Here is a 15,149-nt window from a genome sequence, read left to right on the forward strand (position 1 = left end):
TGGCTTTGTGTGTGTCATTGCACCCGCCCACTGCCCCCCCCCCCCCCTCTCTGTACATCTGCCAGCCCATGATCCATTGTTCAGCACCATGCCACACAAACGGGCCTCAATTAGACAGACTGTGCTGTTCTGTAGCAACATGATTGTTTTGGTCTGGTCTCCATCGCAGCACCTGTCTCACACATGTTGGGAGTCCTTTCATGGGCCGTAACTGAAGCCGTGTTCCAATGACACGGTGTATAAATAGCACGTGCCACACAGGTCATGTTCCTGGAGAGAATAGGTCATCTAATGATTAGCGTACTAAACTTATTGAACTTTGTAACAGTAGGAGTGACATACTGTATACATTTTTATTCGTTTTTTTTTATAAATTATGTTTTCAATAAAGTTCAATTTAGTTTTTTATTATTTACAAAACTAGTGAAAATAGCATATACCAGCCAAGAAAGTGTTACATCATGACACGTTGCAAGCCTGTAGATCAGCTATTTTCACTATGTGTAGACTACAACAAAGTAGGCCATACACTGTAGGCCTTAAGAGTGGCTAAAGTGCCAATAACTTTTTTGAGTATTTCATTTGAGCATTTACAGATTCATGCCGGGAAATCCTTGCTGATGAAAAATGATAATGATGTCAACATTCAGCTTACACACAGTAATAGCTTTTTAACATTCAACTTGCAGTAACTCAAATTTAGACAAAAACTAAGCCAATTGCATGTAGGCTAATTATCATATCATCTGTGTTTCGGCTAGGCCTTGTGATGTTGTGTTGAAAGGGTACAATCATTAATGATTTCCTCTGTTGCATGACAGTGTTGCACGTCAAAAATAGCCGAAGCGAAGCGTTGTGAACTTGAAGATCAGTTCAAAGTATAAATCAGGTTTAAGATTTAAAATGAATACGATTTAACAAATCGTAAGGGGGCAGTGACTGCATAATGAAAGTCAGAGCTAATATAAACACTGCAAGCAACCAACGCTCCACAAGAGACACCATGTGGAGCAGCTACACAGTAAAATCCTTTGACTCTTAAATTAGCTCTGAATTACATTTTTGAAGAGTTAATTTTAATTAAATTAACACTTGGGGTTGTACTGTGCTGCCTGAGATACAGAGGCAGATGGCACACATTAAAGTCACATCTGACCTGACATCTCGTCCAAGATAAAAACAGATTTCCAGTTTGCACTCTCATTGCCAACTATTATTGCGTTTATTGTTGAGTTCCAAATGTTCACAGACATACTATAGGTGAGATTACACATCAACCATAACCAAACTCCGAGAGAAACAGCCTCAAACTATATCATGTAAAATAAGTAATCCCAATCGACCAATTGTTCATGGAAGCTCATGATGTTCACATTTGACATGCTTTTTATTCATTTCTTATGGAAATCCATAGATGGTCTTTATGCTACATGTTTATGAGGATTCCAATCTGCAGAGGGAAACGACTGAAAAAAACATTCACCAATAGTATATGACTCCATATTTACAAGCATAAAGTACAAAATGTAAAAACCATCAAATCCAAGACTTTGTTTTATTGCAATCCGATGAAACTGCAAAACTGCTGAAAAGTCCAGTTCTTGACAAGAAATACATTTTTTCTCCAAATGAGATTTAATAACATCTGACAGATTTTAGTAGAGCCGGTCACATACTGTAGTGCACACAATCAAATCTCCCTGGAGACTTGCAGATCACAGCTGATTTAAGGCTGAATTGTGCAATATGCAGCCAATAGTTGGCAGACTTACAGTATGTCTCAATGAAAGCTTCATACACTGTATATTATTTACATGGCTTTGTATCTATCAAAAGTATCACACAATGCAACATTAAAGTATGGTGTTTTAGCCCTATATGTTACAGATCTCCTGCCTGGAGAATTGGCTGTGACCCCTCATGCTTAGACCTTTATATTCCTCTCAGAACAGACCATTAACAAATCGCCTCCATCCCTTCTGTCCTGTGCTTTATGCTCTGCCAGACTCAATGTTAATCCCTCCACCCTCAGATCATACCAGCTACGACCCGAGCTACCTCATAAACCCCTAACAATCAAAGATCAATATGGAATACCCCTTACTGGAATAACCCCCACTGGCCTGTTTATTCATGACCCATTTAATAATCCACTTATTGATGCCTTTTATCATACTTTCTCTTATAAAAGCATACAGTAGCTTCACACAAGGACTCAATATTATCATATATTGAGGAGTTATTCAATAATTAGACAATGCTGGATTATGATTATCTGATGTACTTCAGAAGTGAACAACTTTTTGTGTCCCTTTGCTTTAATCTTAAAGTAAAGATAACAATCAAGTGTTGCTGCTAACAGAATGTAAGAAAGTGAACCAGCCAAATCCACTGAAAACATAAAAAAAATGTGTGTTTTATACAAACAATATATACACTACCAGAGTGAATAAGAAGTCTCACTCTGCCCATGAAATTGAGGCCTTGGTTCATACTTATTTCAATATATATTTAATGTGCAGATATTGATATGAAACATCTAAGCAGCAACACAGTCCATTCTATCCCCAGTTTCATATGTCAATACCGACCAGTTATGTATTCTATCTGTGTCCATAGTGATGAAACAGTAAATATTATCGTGTGTGTGCAAAGATACTGTTAATCTGTTCTCAAACTTTGTGGTTTAATAGAACCACAGCCATACCAGCTACACTAATTAACCACACACCAAAATAGGAATACATTTTAATATTGATCCCTCCAAGTCCTTAGTGAATTTGAGCGTGTGTGTGTGTGTGTGTGTGTGTGTGTGTGTGTGTGTGTGTGTGTGCATGCGTATTAGTGTGAGCAAAAGTGTGCGGGAGTATGATTATGAATATTTTAAGAGCACATTTAACATGGTGAAGCCGGAGCAGGCTCGGGGAGGGATTTGCGCCTCTACTCTTCAGCTAATGACCCCAGGCGCTTCCAGCAAAGCTTCTTCATATTTTAAAGAAAGTCGATAGAGCTACAGCCCAGTCAGCAGCATTAAGATTCATACAGACGCCACAGGGACCCTGAAAAAATTAATAACACGCGTGTCTAACAATCCTGCCTGCGATTTAGTGGAGCAGCCGAGCTCTCTGCCTGCAATGCAAAGTGGTAATGAATACACAGACAAGATAAATTCTGAACACGCGTGTACCCAACCCTCCAGTCAGTGCACAAACACACTCCCTTGCGCTACCAATCCCCACTTCATTTGCACCCCTTTCCGGTGATGGCGTCACTCACCTCATACTGTATGCATCCTTCTACACAGCCTGCACAGTAAAATCCTCAGTGCTAGTTTATCCAATGTAAAAAATGTCAAAGCGTCAAATCTAGCCAAATGGATTACACTGGTTACATTTACACTCTCAAGTTGAATTTACATTTTTATCGAGTACCTGTGGTCAGGCCACAGGTATTCAGGCACACTTGTTTCGCCTCCCCTGCTCTTACATTCAAAGTACTACAGTATCTCATTCTTTCTCTCTCTCTCTCTCTCTCTCTCTCTCTCTCTCTCTCACACACGCACACGCACACGCACACGCACACGCACACACACATACACATACACATACACACACACACACACACACACACACACACACACACTATTCACAAAAGCAGTGAGAACTCTGTTTGACTGAAGATGTGGCAGCTCTGAACAAAAGCTTTTTCACTTTCCCTGTGATGAATTTTTCAAGACTTCTCGTCTGCCGCTGTGCAGAGGCATTGACAGGTCCTCTCACTGCAAGGTCAACCATTGTCTAGAAACCATCTCAGCAACTCTCACCTCCTTGATGGTATGCAAGGAGTGCTCATACTGTATCTCTAGCATTACTTCCAGTGAAGTTCCTGTCTCCCTAAGCATCCAGCAGTGGTTAGAAGCAAAGTGCACGCATGCATGAATGCGCGTGTGTGCGTGCACATGTGTGTGTGTGTGTGTGTGTGTTTGTTTGTAGACTCTTATGATTGAAATATTAAGAATTTGTGTTACCAAAGGTACTTCACTGGTTATATGCGGCCTACAGGCTGCAGCGTATATGTCTATGGTTATGATTGCATAGGGTTGAATACTGGACGTTAAGCCTATAATTCATACTTTGTCGTTGTGAGCTTGTAGATCTGCTATTTTTGGGCGTGCAACACCGTAATGCGACGGAGCATAAATTAGGCTTTACTAAGCTGTTACACTCCTCCTACATTACCTTCATACTCTGCCTCTTGGATAACATGCTACTACACTCAAGCAGAGGGTTCATAATATATAAAATATATGAGTAATGTTACAGTTATTTTGTGAGCAATGCATCATTGAATTTGTAAACCTAAACACAATTGTGACACCCAAATAAACTTAAATCTATGGTCCCCTATAGCCTTGATAGTATTTGTAAGTGTCCAATAGAAGATTGAATGTAAACTGATTAGATTGTCCAATGTTAATACAGCAGCACAGTAGGATGAGATGGCTGCGTTCTCCCTGGGAACCTAGACAGCATATGGCTCTGTCTCCCAGTGAACAACACCACCCAAGCAGCCTGGCTGCCTCAAAAGGGTGTGTGTGTGTGTGTGTGTGTGTGTGTGTGTGTGTGTGTGTGTGTGCGCGCGTGTGTGCGTGCGTCTGTGCGTGCGTGTGTGCGTGTGAGAGAGAGAGAGATAGGCATGTGTACATACAGGTGCTCACATCAATGTGGACAATGAAGTTGCAAAGAAGGAGAATGAATGAAGAGGAAGATACTGTAGATGGCTCTCAAATGATCGGGGGCAATAAAGTTAATGAAAACAGCTCCAAATATGCACAGACTACATGTACTGTACAAAAGGCCCTCAATTGCATTGACAATCAAGGTCAATGTGACCGGTGCACAGATAAACACAGGTGCTTCTCAATTAGATTGACGATCGAGGCCAATGTGACCTGTACTAGTCAGCAGGTGCGGTGATGCCCTTGATTAGAGCCTTTTCTTCAGTCCAGAGGAGGAGAGGAGAGAGAGAGAAACACATCTTGCAATGTGTATATTATTTAGATCAAGAAGTTATTATTTCTCTACTTGATGAACCTTTAAGTTATGTGCGTCACTGACATAAAGTAAGTCAAGGTGAATATTTAACTGCTGTATATTGTGTATTGAGTGTTCTGTGCTTTGTGGAGTAGGATTGTTTTGCAGTCATAGGAGGAATATTGTATTTGTTTGATAATTATTGTAACCTACTATATTGAGTACCTCTTTTGTTCCCCTACCTCCTTTAGAACCACACATACAAACGTACCCTGGCGATGTGTCTTGCCATAATGTGCTGTTAAATTGTTCTGAAATACTTTCAACAAAGACTGTGCCTACGAGCAACACTCCATCCTTGTCTCTTTGTGAATTCTTATTGATTCCCGATGGCGAATACTATTATCCTATCCTACCGCCTAATACAGTCCTTACCCTCCCAAACATGTACAGTACAGTGGTCCTGGTTACTTCATTCTTCAATGGCAAGTGGTAAGTCTTACAAACAAATGCAAAGCTTACAGTATATATACAGTAACAAACAACTATTGATGTGGGCTGCAAAGAAAGGAATTCATTTGATTTATGTGGTGTGTTCCATTAATGAATCTGCATGCTTTTAGGGTATGTCTTGTTGAATGACATACCATGTTTCCATTTTACACAACCAGCACATTGCTGTGGTGCCTTTATGTGAAGCCACAGTTGCATTATCCAAAAGGACATAGTTAGCCAGATGAGTTAGGCTGGAAGGGGGGAGGTGGCAGGCCTGATTGCCTGTCAAGCACAATAGTTTCCATATCCTTGCTGGGGAGATGAAAGGGAAGGGAGGGGATCAATAAGTCATTAGTAGAAAGCCATCAGAAAGATTCCAGGATGATCTGACATCTATTATCGCCATAGACCAGGAAGCTGGCAAGAACTATTTAGGGGGAGTTACATTAAGACCACTGTTAAATCTACTCCTACCTGTCCATTAGAACAATCTCTGCTTCTGGTATTAAACAAGTACAAGCGTGGGTTTACTATGGTGTCAGAAAGGTACAGTATAAACTACAATAAGGTGATGGGGTTTTCAGATTAACTTTAATGTCATACGCCTCCATATCGGCTATGTATCTTATGGTTTCCAATTATCTTCAAACCCACAACAACCGCAGCAAGGCGCAGCATATACAGTAGCTGCTCCAGATCCCACTGGTGAACACATCTCTCTGAGGCCATTCATATAAGCAGCACAGCAGCATTCTGTTGGTCCATATGTCCCTCACACCCAGGTCCCCAGTGGGTCCTGGCTCAGCACAGTGACACCATCGCCTCTGCACACATCCCTCTGCCAACATGGACCGTTTGGAAAAGCCCCAAAAGGCCTCTTCTGGTTGGTCTATCTTGCCCTCACTGCCCGAGTAATGTCATTTACAATTCCTGGGTTGGCTGGATAGTGAGTAAAAAGATTTAAACTTCCACATTTAAACTTGTTATGGTTTGTTTTGTAAATGAATGCCCTTCTTTCTCATACTATGGTGTCACCAAAAGTAGCAAAAATAGCCGATCTACAAGCTCACAACGTGTCGCAATGCGCCACGTTGGGAGCTTGTAGATCTGCTATAAACTAATTGTTTAAGTTAAAGTGAAAACTTAAGTGTGTCTGTGTCTTTTACAAGAGCTGGTGACTAAATAATAACTACATAGGATCCATTGGAAAACAGGTTTCTCCATCTTCTGAAAAATAACAGTTTTGGACATATGAGGTTTCCCCAGCGACAATATTGCACATTACCTTAAAGCAACAGTCTATTAACACACTGACACGGCACATAAACAGACAAATCAAAAAACACCACACTACCAAACACTTTTGCATTATGTCCTAATCCAGTTTTAATTATGACCATGCAAAGGGGTATATATCCACAGTGGGGTGGGGGTACAAAGGCCAGTACTGATGATGACATATGCTGTATGGGAGCAAAAGCGAGCAGACAGGCAAGGAGTCCAGTGTCATATCTGCAGTGTGTGTTTGCAGGTCCCGTGCAGCGATGATCGCTTATCCCCCTGCCACCGCACATATGTTTGGGACGTGAAACAGTTGGACGTGGCCGAGGGCTAAAATGGGTCAGACCAGCACAGATGGAGCAACAAAAAAAAAACTCCCACTGGGTCACTGTCAGATGCACACACAGTAAAATCCTCAGAGTTCATTTAACTCTGAGTGTGTAAATGTAGCCCGTAAGGGTCCATTTGGTTACATTTGTACAATCTCAGAGTTGAAAATGGATACGTTAAAGCTGAGGATATTCAGTGCACCCCACAAAAACAAGCGAGAAAGACACAAAAGAAGGTCGACAGACAGATATGTATTTGACGATGATTTGAGTATGCTAATAATGTCTTTTAAATGTGTCATGTAATGATAGAGTAGGGAAGAGCCTGCTGCACTGTGCACCAAAATCAGTGGGAGCCAAGTAGTCGTGTTTTATGCCTAAATGAATTGCGTAACAAGATTCCACTCACTGTCAAAACTCTCGCTTATAAACACTGCATGTTATCAAAATTGTAGATGTTAACAGATGACATTTGCAATAAAAGAAAAGCTTAGGGAATTGCCCTAGTAAGGTACCATGTGGGGGCTTTCATAGAAGACATATCAATTAACAGTGCAGGATAAACCAACCATGTTTTTGGACAGATGGAGAGCAGTTGGCGAAACCGGGGCCTTAAAGATTAAATAGAGCATTATCCACACAGTGTGGAGGTTATATTTTTTGCCTGGAGTTAATAAATAAAAGTGACACAGGAACAATTGTGAAGCATAAAAATATGTCCTATTCTAAGTCATGCCTTAAAATTCTTAAATTCAAAGTCTCCATTTCTGAAACTTTTTTTATGTGGTTTGTATAAAATTGCATCACAAATTACTGCAAAGATGCCATTGTAAATTCTTCTACACCATAGCAAAAACCACACATCATTTCCAGACAAGGCTGTCGTGCTTGTCTTCCGTAATCCATTTTTTCCACAGTTGAAACGTATTCAGAAATCTTCAGGGAGATGGCCTTGCGTGTCAAAGCATCCATTAGAAATGTAACGTGAAGCAATAATTGAACAGTTGAAAGGTCATCCATTCAAATTTTTTTCATTATGATGAGGGGAAGGCAATTCCTTTCAATGCAAACCTCCCCTGGCTTTTGAACTCAATTGTCAACGTAGGCGCCCATCAGCGCATAGTGAAGAACTATGGTGTAGCCTTCCTCTTTCACGTCCTTTTAACCAGAGGACAACCGCATGCATTCCCCTGTGTGGGGGGACATGTTCAACAGCCATGTTGGTGACTGTGCATTAGCATGTGGGTGGCACTTGCTCTGTGAGGCGGTCATATGTTTACAGTGACTGTCTTGGATGGAAGTCAAGTTTGCAGCTGCAGCCTTAGAATAATTCATCGCCCTCCTTCTTGCCCGGGAGGAGCCACAGGTAGTTGATGAAGTGGCAGTGCCAAGAGTCCCAACTGGCGAAGATGAAGCGCAGCTGCCGAGAGTCAGCACGGCCAGATGCCGCTGCTGACGTACCATGTGTTCCAAGCAGGGCATGAGTGTGTACTGTATGTGTGTGTGTTGTGAGTGTGTGTGTGTGTGTGTGTGTGTGTGTGTGTGTGTTGTGAGTGTCGTGTGTGTGTGTGTGTGTGTGTGTGTGTGTGTGTGTGTGTGTGTGTGTGTGTGTGTGTGTGTGTGTGTGTGTGTGTGTGTTGGAGTGTGTGGGGGGGGGGGGGGGGGGGGGGGAGAGAGCGTGAGGCGCTTGCCAAGACATCCTCACATTGATGCCAACCTGACACATGTTCTGGCACTCCCCATGGTTTGTGTTCCCAGCCCGATCTCTCTCTCACAGATCTGTGGGGGGTCCTCTCTCTCTCTCTCTCTTCCCCTGTCTTTTACCCTCTCCTCAGATGGAGTCCTCTGCCAGTCAAGATGGGAGTTGGCGCCTGCTTGCGGCCATCTTGCCCACCAGCGGCGGGGTTTCCTTTAAAGCGGTGTTCGCTGAGAAGTGTGTTGGCAAAAGGCCGTTAGAGCAGAATTCCAAGCTTTTGCTCACTATGATGCCATACCATGTCTTCTCCTCCCATCCTCCTGAGAACCGATACCCGCTGGCCCCTCGTGCATCTTTTCATGTCTACAGTAGTTCCATATACTGCACGTCTCTTGATTGCCCGAAAATCCACACTCATCTTCATATAGTGCCTGTTAAAAATATGGCTGGCCCTCAGGAATGAAATCCCCTCAAAAATGGGAAGTATGTGATTGATTCCATCTTGTCGAAGACAGCATCTGAGGATTTTTCGGTTGTATCCTAAGACAAAGAGCGGTACCATCTGCATCAGAAAAGAAATACAAATAAAGGATGCGCTGTGAAGACTGCATAGCTGTTGGTGTAGCATAGCATCCCCTTGAATGGCGCTTTCCCCACAAATGGAGCCGATCTCCCTTTGACGATACTACTCCTGGAAACGGAGGGGAGTTCTCTGAGACAAAGGCACCAGTTTAGTTAGGAACATGCCATCCTCGTTTGCAGTGTAGGGGGTTTGGGGAGGGAAGTGAAAACTTTTTGAACGAGTGCCATGTCTGGAACATTCTCTTATCTGAGGCCCGCGACTGCCAGCTGGCGGCTGAATGTGCCCACTTGCACTGTGTTGATGGAGTCAGCCAAGCTAGTTGGCATGCTGCATAGTAGAACTGGCAAGTGATCTGAAGCCAAACACAACTCTGTGTGGGGTAGCTGCATATCCACCACATTCTGACGTCCCTTGTGTCTGTCTCTCATGACCAACCCCTCAACGAGATCTGTGGGCTCTCACATAGGGGATGGATGAGTCTGATATTCTTTCAACAACAAGATGCCACCCCCCAGTTGAGACCATGGTGGCCCACAAGCATCCACAGTAATGCACTTTCTGCCACCATCTGAAGCTATTATAGTCTACAAAGAACAGCAATGAAACTCACAAGGCTGTATTGTCTGACAGAATTGTAATCCTCCATAACAAAAGTAATGAGCTGATCAAAGAAAAACAATCAGAAGAAAATAATGAAACTGATCTAAAAGTACCCATCTGACCTCTAAACACGACAGCCAAAAAGTATTTTAATGATCAATCAATCGATTGTGTTCCGGCTTGGATCAACCATCGATGGAACTATAGGCCACATTAAGTTATTTATCGTATCGCTATGAAAACCCATTTTTCAAGGTTTTAACAAAAAGAAAAAACACATTTTTCTTTTTACATATGTTTTTGTATTAGTTATATATTATCATTGAAATCTTAATGTTTTGTTATTTGGGGGCCCATTTGCAATACCCTCGTGGCCCAACAGTGGTCCCCGGCCCACAGGTTTAGAATCACTGGATTACAATCAAAAACATCCATCCTGGATGAATCACTCCACATGCTGCACACAACCTTTGAATAAGGTTTTCCCTCTGGCAGGTGTCTGCTGCCTGGGAATGGAGGCTCTCCTCCACCTGCCCCTTCATCTAACTCATGTTCACTGCCCACTGTTTTCTTGTTTTGTTTGTGTCCCTTGTGTAGGATTATGTCTGCCATTTTAATTGTCCCTCTGGGATAGCCTAATTACAGTTTATTGAATTAATTCAATATAAAACAGTGGGGAGGGAAATGCCATTTTGTATAACTACAAGGGTCAAGTAATAAAATGCAGCGGTGGAAAAAGTACTCACATATTTTACTTAAGTAAAAGTATCAATACTGCAATGTAGAAGTACTGTTACAAGTAAAAGTCCGGAATTCAAAATTTACTTGAGTAAAAGTACAAAAGTATTGGTATCAAAATGTACTTACCAAAAGTAGATAGTAGAAAGTCTGCAGAATGTCCCATTTCACACGTTTTCAAATGTATATGTTTTTGAAAATAGCAGATCTACAAGCTCGAGCTTGTAGTTCAGCTATTTTCAAATGGCCGAAATGTATATAGGGCTGAAGTGGGTAACGGTATGTTTTGTAATAATCAAAACTAGTAACTAACGTTTTCAAATAATTATAGAGGAGCAAAAGTACAATATTTGCCTCTGAGATGTAGTGGAGTAGAAGCAAAAGTACTGAAAATTTTGGAAATACTCCAATAAAGTAAAAAATGCCTCAAAATTGTACTTATAAGTACAGTACTTGAGTAAATGTACTTAGTTACTTTACACCACTGATAAAATGTAAAGTGCATAATAATAAAAATCGATAGCCGCTTCCAGGTTGTTCAACTTCCCCTGTTTAGGATAACAAACACCCGCCTGTTCCTCACTAACCAGCGGAACCAAATACCAAGTGTTTGTTTGTACACGGAAGAATATTTCCGTCGCACACTGTCATTGACTGGACGATGCACTGTGTTATTGTGGTAAGGATTGTGTTGAGAACAGTCAGCCAACAACAACAACTCTCACATTATTCTCGATATAATATTTACACAAAACGTTTATGTGGTCACAGTATCGGTTTATTATCAAAGTTCGTTTTTGCTGTCGTCACTTATGACAGCGTTACTAAACCAAAGTCGCTGCATGTAGTCTACACAGAAATGTACATGTACTCATTCATTCAAGCAACACTATTCCTATTGTAATGTAATTTAAATAGAGCTCTTTTTAATTGTATCGACAGAAGATAGGTTTGATGTTTACCTGGTGAAGGACTGTCGAGCTCGCTCGCATCACCAACTAGCTCCGACGGAACCTCTCCCTCCGAGATGAGGTTCCTCGTTTCTCTCTGCCGTTTGAGCAGGACATTGTCGCACATTTTCCACTTTACATGTTTCTTACCCCTTTCTGCACATCGTATCCAAAAAGTAAAGCTTTTCCGCCATTCTCTCAGATGTTTTAAGTTCTAGCGCACCATAAAATGTATCCAACGAGTTGAAGAAAGTATTTAATTTGCCTCTGTCCTCAGCCGGTTCCATAATATTTTGCATTAGAATAGCTTATGCAAAATACCTACATTGTAAATTGTAATTAATGCATTTTGTTGGAGCAGAAACCTTCTATTTGTTATTTATATTTAATGAGTTGGTCAATTATTTATCTCCCTTGGTTGTGAAGCACTTTAATTTGAAAAGTTCTATACAAACACATTTACTTATAGTGTCTTGTTCAAAAGTGTTGCGAAACTTGATTGTCTTATTTGTTTCTTAATTAAAAAGGTCAACCACACCAATTAACCACACAAATTAAAAGTCAGTGAGACAGCTGGTTCAGATAAAGTTTTGCCAAGGTCGAATTAGCTGCGATAAGAGAAGAGTGTTCTTGAACATACCGTATTAAAAAGGAAACATGCAGGTGAAGATATATATATATACATATATATATATATATACACAGACAGACAGACAGACAGACATGTGTGTGTATATATTATATATGTGTATGTATGTATGATATATATATAGTCCTTTATATAAACGTGTGATGTGACAAATAAAGTTGAACTTTGAATGCTTGCTACCATTAAGCTCACATATCCTTTTCTACCCTGTGAATTAACAGATGTCAGTGCTCTGATATGAACTGATCCAAGACACGGGATGGAACCTTCATAAACCTTGCTTCTTTTAGATTTAGAGACTCTGAAGAACCATATCTCTCATAAAATAATGCTTCGGCTTACTACTGCCTGCCGCACCTTGAAGTGGGCTGCTGCTCTATGGCGCGCTACTGTTTGTCAGACTCACTGCCATCCACAGAGAGGGCTACTGGCACATTATACCACCACTGCTGGTAGATGGGGCACATCACCATCACCAAGGAGGAATCAGAAGCCAGTCTTTGCCAGAGCTCCAGTGTACGGAGACAAGCTGGCTATCATAGACAGTAGTGGGAGCCACACTTACAAGCAGCTGTACTGCAGCAGCTTAGGCCTGGCAGCTCGAATCGGCAGCGCTCTCAGCTGTCACCTTGGAGGACTGGAAGGGAAGCGTGTCTCCTTCTTGTGCGCTAATGACGCGTCGTACACGGTGGCGCAGTGGGCCACATGGATGTGTGGCGGGACAGCTGTACCGCTGTACCGGAAACACCCGCCATCTGAGCTGGAGTACATCATCATTGACTCCCAGAGTTCCCTGCTGGTGGCGGGCCATCCCTATTCTGATACCTTGGAACCTCTGGCACAGAGGCTGGGACTCCCATGCCTGGTTCTGCCTCCTACCTCCAACCTGGACGGTCTAGAGGGGGAAGAGAGCCACGAGGCTGCTATCACGGACTGGGCAGAGCGGCCCGCCATGCTCATCTATACAAGTGGCACTACAGGCAGACCCAAAGGAGTGCTTCATACTCACAGTAACATCCTAGCCATGGTAAGTGTTACTATCAATTGTCTATTGGTATTTGGTATCCATTATAGCAGTGTTTCCCAAACTTTTTAGCTCGAGACCCAAAAGATCTACAATCTCACAGCGACACGTTGTGAGCTTGTATATCTGCTATTTTCACTTTTTCTTATAGGTTCTTTACATTTGGGGAATTGTTTTGATTGTCAAAAAAAGATATAATCTGAAATTCTTCTAAAATGTAATACAAATCTTTTTTGAATCTTTTGAAATCACTCATGACCCCTAAAAATTGATCTGTGACCCAAAAGTGGATCCCGACCCAGTGTTTGGGAAACACTGCCTTATAGTGTATCGAAGTTATAGAGTACTCAAGTACAGACGTTGAAACCACGCACCCTTTAATATGAAGAATTTGTGTCCAATATAACGATGCAGAGCCACTCCCTGACAGAAAGCCCAGTGCATTTTATTTTATTTTTGGAACACTGTACCGGTAGTTATATTTGTGATTTTTTTAATGGGAAAATCTTCAACTCTTTCACTCCATTTCATATTTGAAATGTTATATTCTTCTAAAAGGTGTCATTCATTCATAACATCATATTCAAGTAGTCGGTTAATGTATTCAGAAATCACGGAAGGGGGGTTCTGAATCCACTGCCTTATAGAATACCTTCAGTAGTGTGTTGATTCTTAAATTGATTAATTAAGAGGTCGTCACAAAAGAACAACACAGCAGCTCCCCTTGGCAATGATATGACATATCAATCAATAAAGAGATCAGATGTTAAAAGAGGTCTCATAATGTTATTGTGCATCTTGCCACAGCTAGTCCTCAAGGCTACATCTGATCAGTTCACAGTATGAAAAGCACAGCCTAAAGGTAGATGTATTGTATAACTGTATCTCAAATTACTTTGAATTGATTAGAAACGAATGCCTGTGTGCACGCGTGTGTGTACTTGTGCGTGAGAGAGAGAGCGTGTGTGTACAACAATGGAACACAATAGGAGGCAATAGGAGAATTACATATCCAGTAATAAGATCACAGAAGTAACGGTAAAGCTGATAATTGATAAAGGGGCCTCATGTTTTGTGTTAAGAACAAATTTTGCCTTGTAAGCAGAGGTCTTCAACAGGGGGTCCGGGACTCCTAGGGGATCCGCAGAGTTACTACAGGGGGGCTGCCAAATTTTTATGTGAGGGGAATACTTCCAAACTAGTCTCAAATCTCTCAACGGTGGACAGATGTTGATGAGAAGTCTAAAAATAATTATATGCAACATCATTTTATACAATATGTAGAAAAACGTTGAAGACCCTTGTCCAAAACTATTTGGGGATTTTATCGTCGACAGTGACGATATTGAAGAAGGAAAAGCCACATACACACAGTTCAAGGTTGTAAGCCTTCCTCCTCTGCACTGGCCTGGGCAAACTGCTGCTGAAAGTTTGATGGAATGCATCGAAGTCAAAGAGTGGTGGACAAGCATAATGAATAAACACTATCTTTGAATTATTGCAACCTCTTGTCAAATAAATGGTTCAGGACAATAAAAGAAGACATATCACAAATTTATTTTCCTGAACAGTTTATTTGACAAAGGTCTCAATAATTTATAGATAGTGTTTATTCATAAGCTTGTCTGCCCAGCTCTCATTGACTTCAGTGCATTCCATCAAACTTTCGCCTCCAAGTGCGGATAAAGAAGTCTTAGAACATCACGTATCTGACTGTTAATTCTTTACATAGCCTTGGTCAACAGTGTATTGGATATGATGTATTAATTGT

The 15,149-nt window shown here is 41.4% G+C and overlaps 1 protein-coding gene across 1 annotated transcript in view; it reads left to right on the plus strand.

The window, feature by feature from the left end:
• Nucleotides 1-11,399: 11,399 nt before the first annotated feature.
• acsf3 (acyl-CoA synthetase family member 3) overlaps nt 11,400-15,149 on the plus strand; it is a 42,197-nt gene continuing 38,447 nt past the window's right edge. Inside the window, exons 1-2 of the mRNA XM_084060100.1 lie at nt 11,400-11,434; nt 12,576-13,381. Coding sequence (XP_083916226.1) covers nt 12,683-13,381 — 699 coding nt within the window. The 5' untranslated portion in view covers nt 11,400-11,434; nt 12,576-12,682. The remainder of the gene's footprint in view (nt 11,435-12,575; nt 13,382-15,149) is intronic.

This window comes from Gymnoscopelus microlampas (genome assembly GCF_963454915.1).
Source record: "Gymnoscopelus microlampas genome assembly, chromosome: 1".
In the NCBI taxonomy this organism is placed as follows: Eukaryota; Metazoa; Chordata; class Actinopteri; order Myctophiformes; family Myctophidae; genus Gymnoscopelus; species Gymnoscopelus microlampas.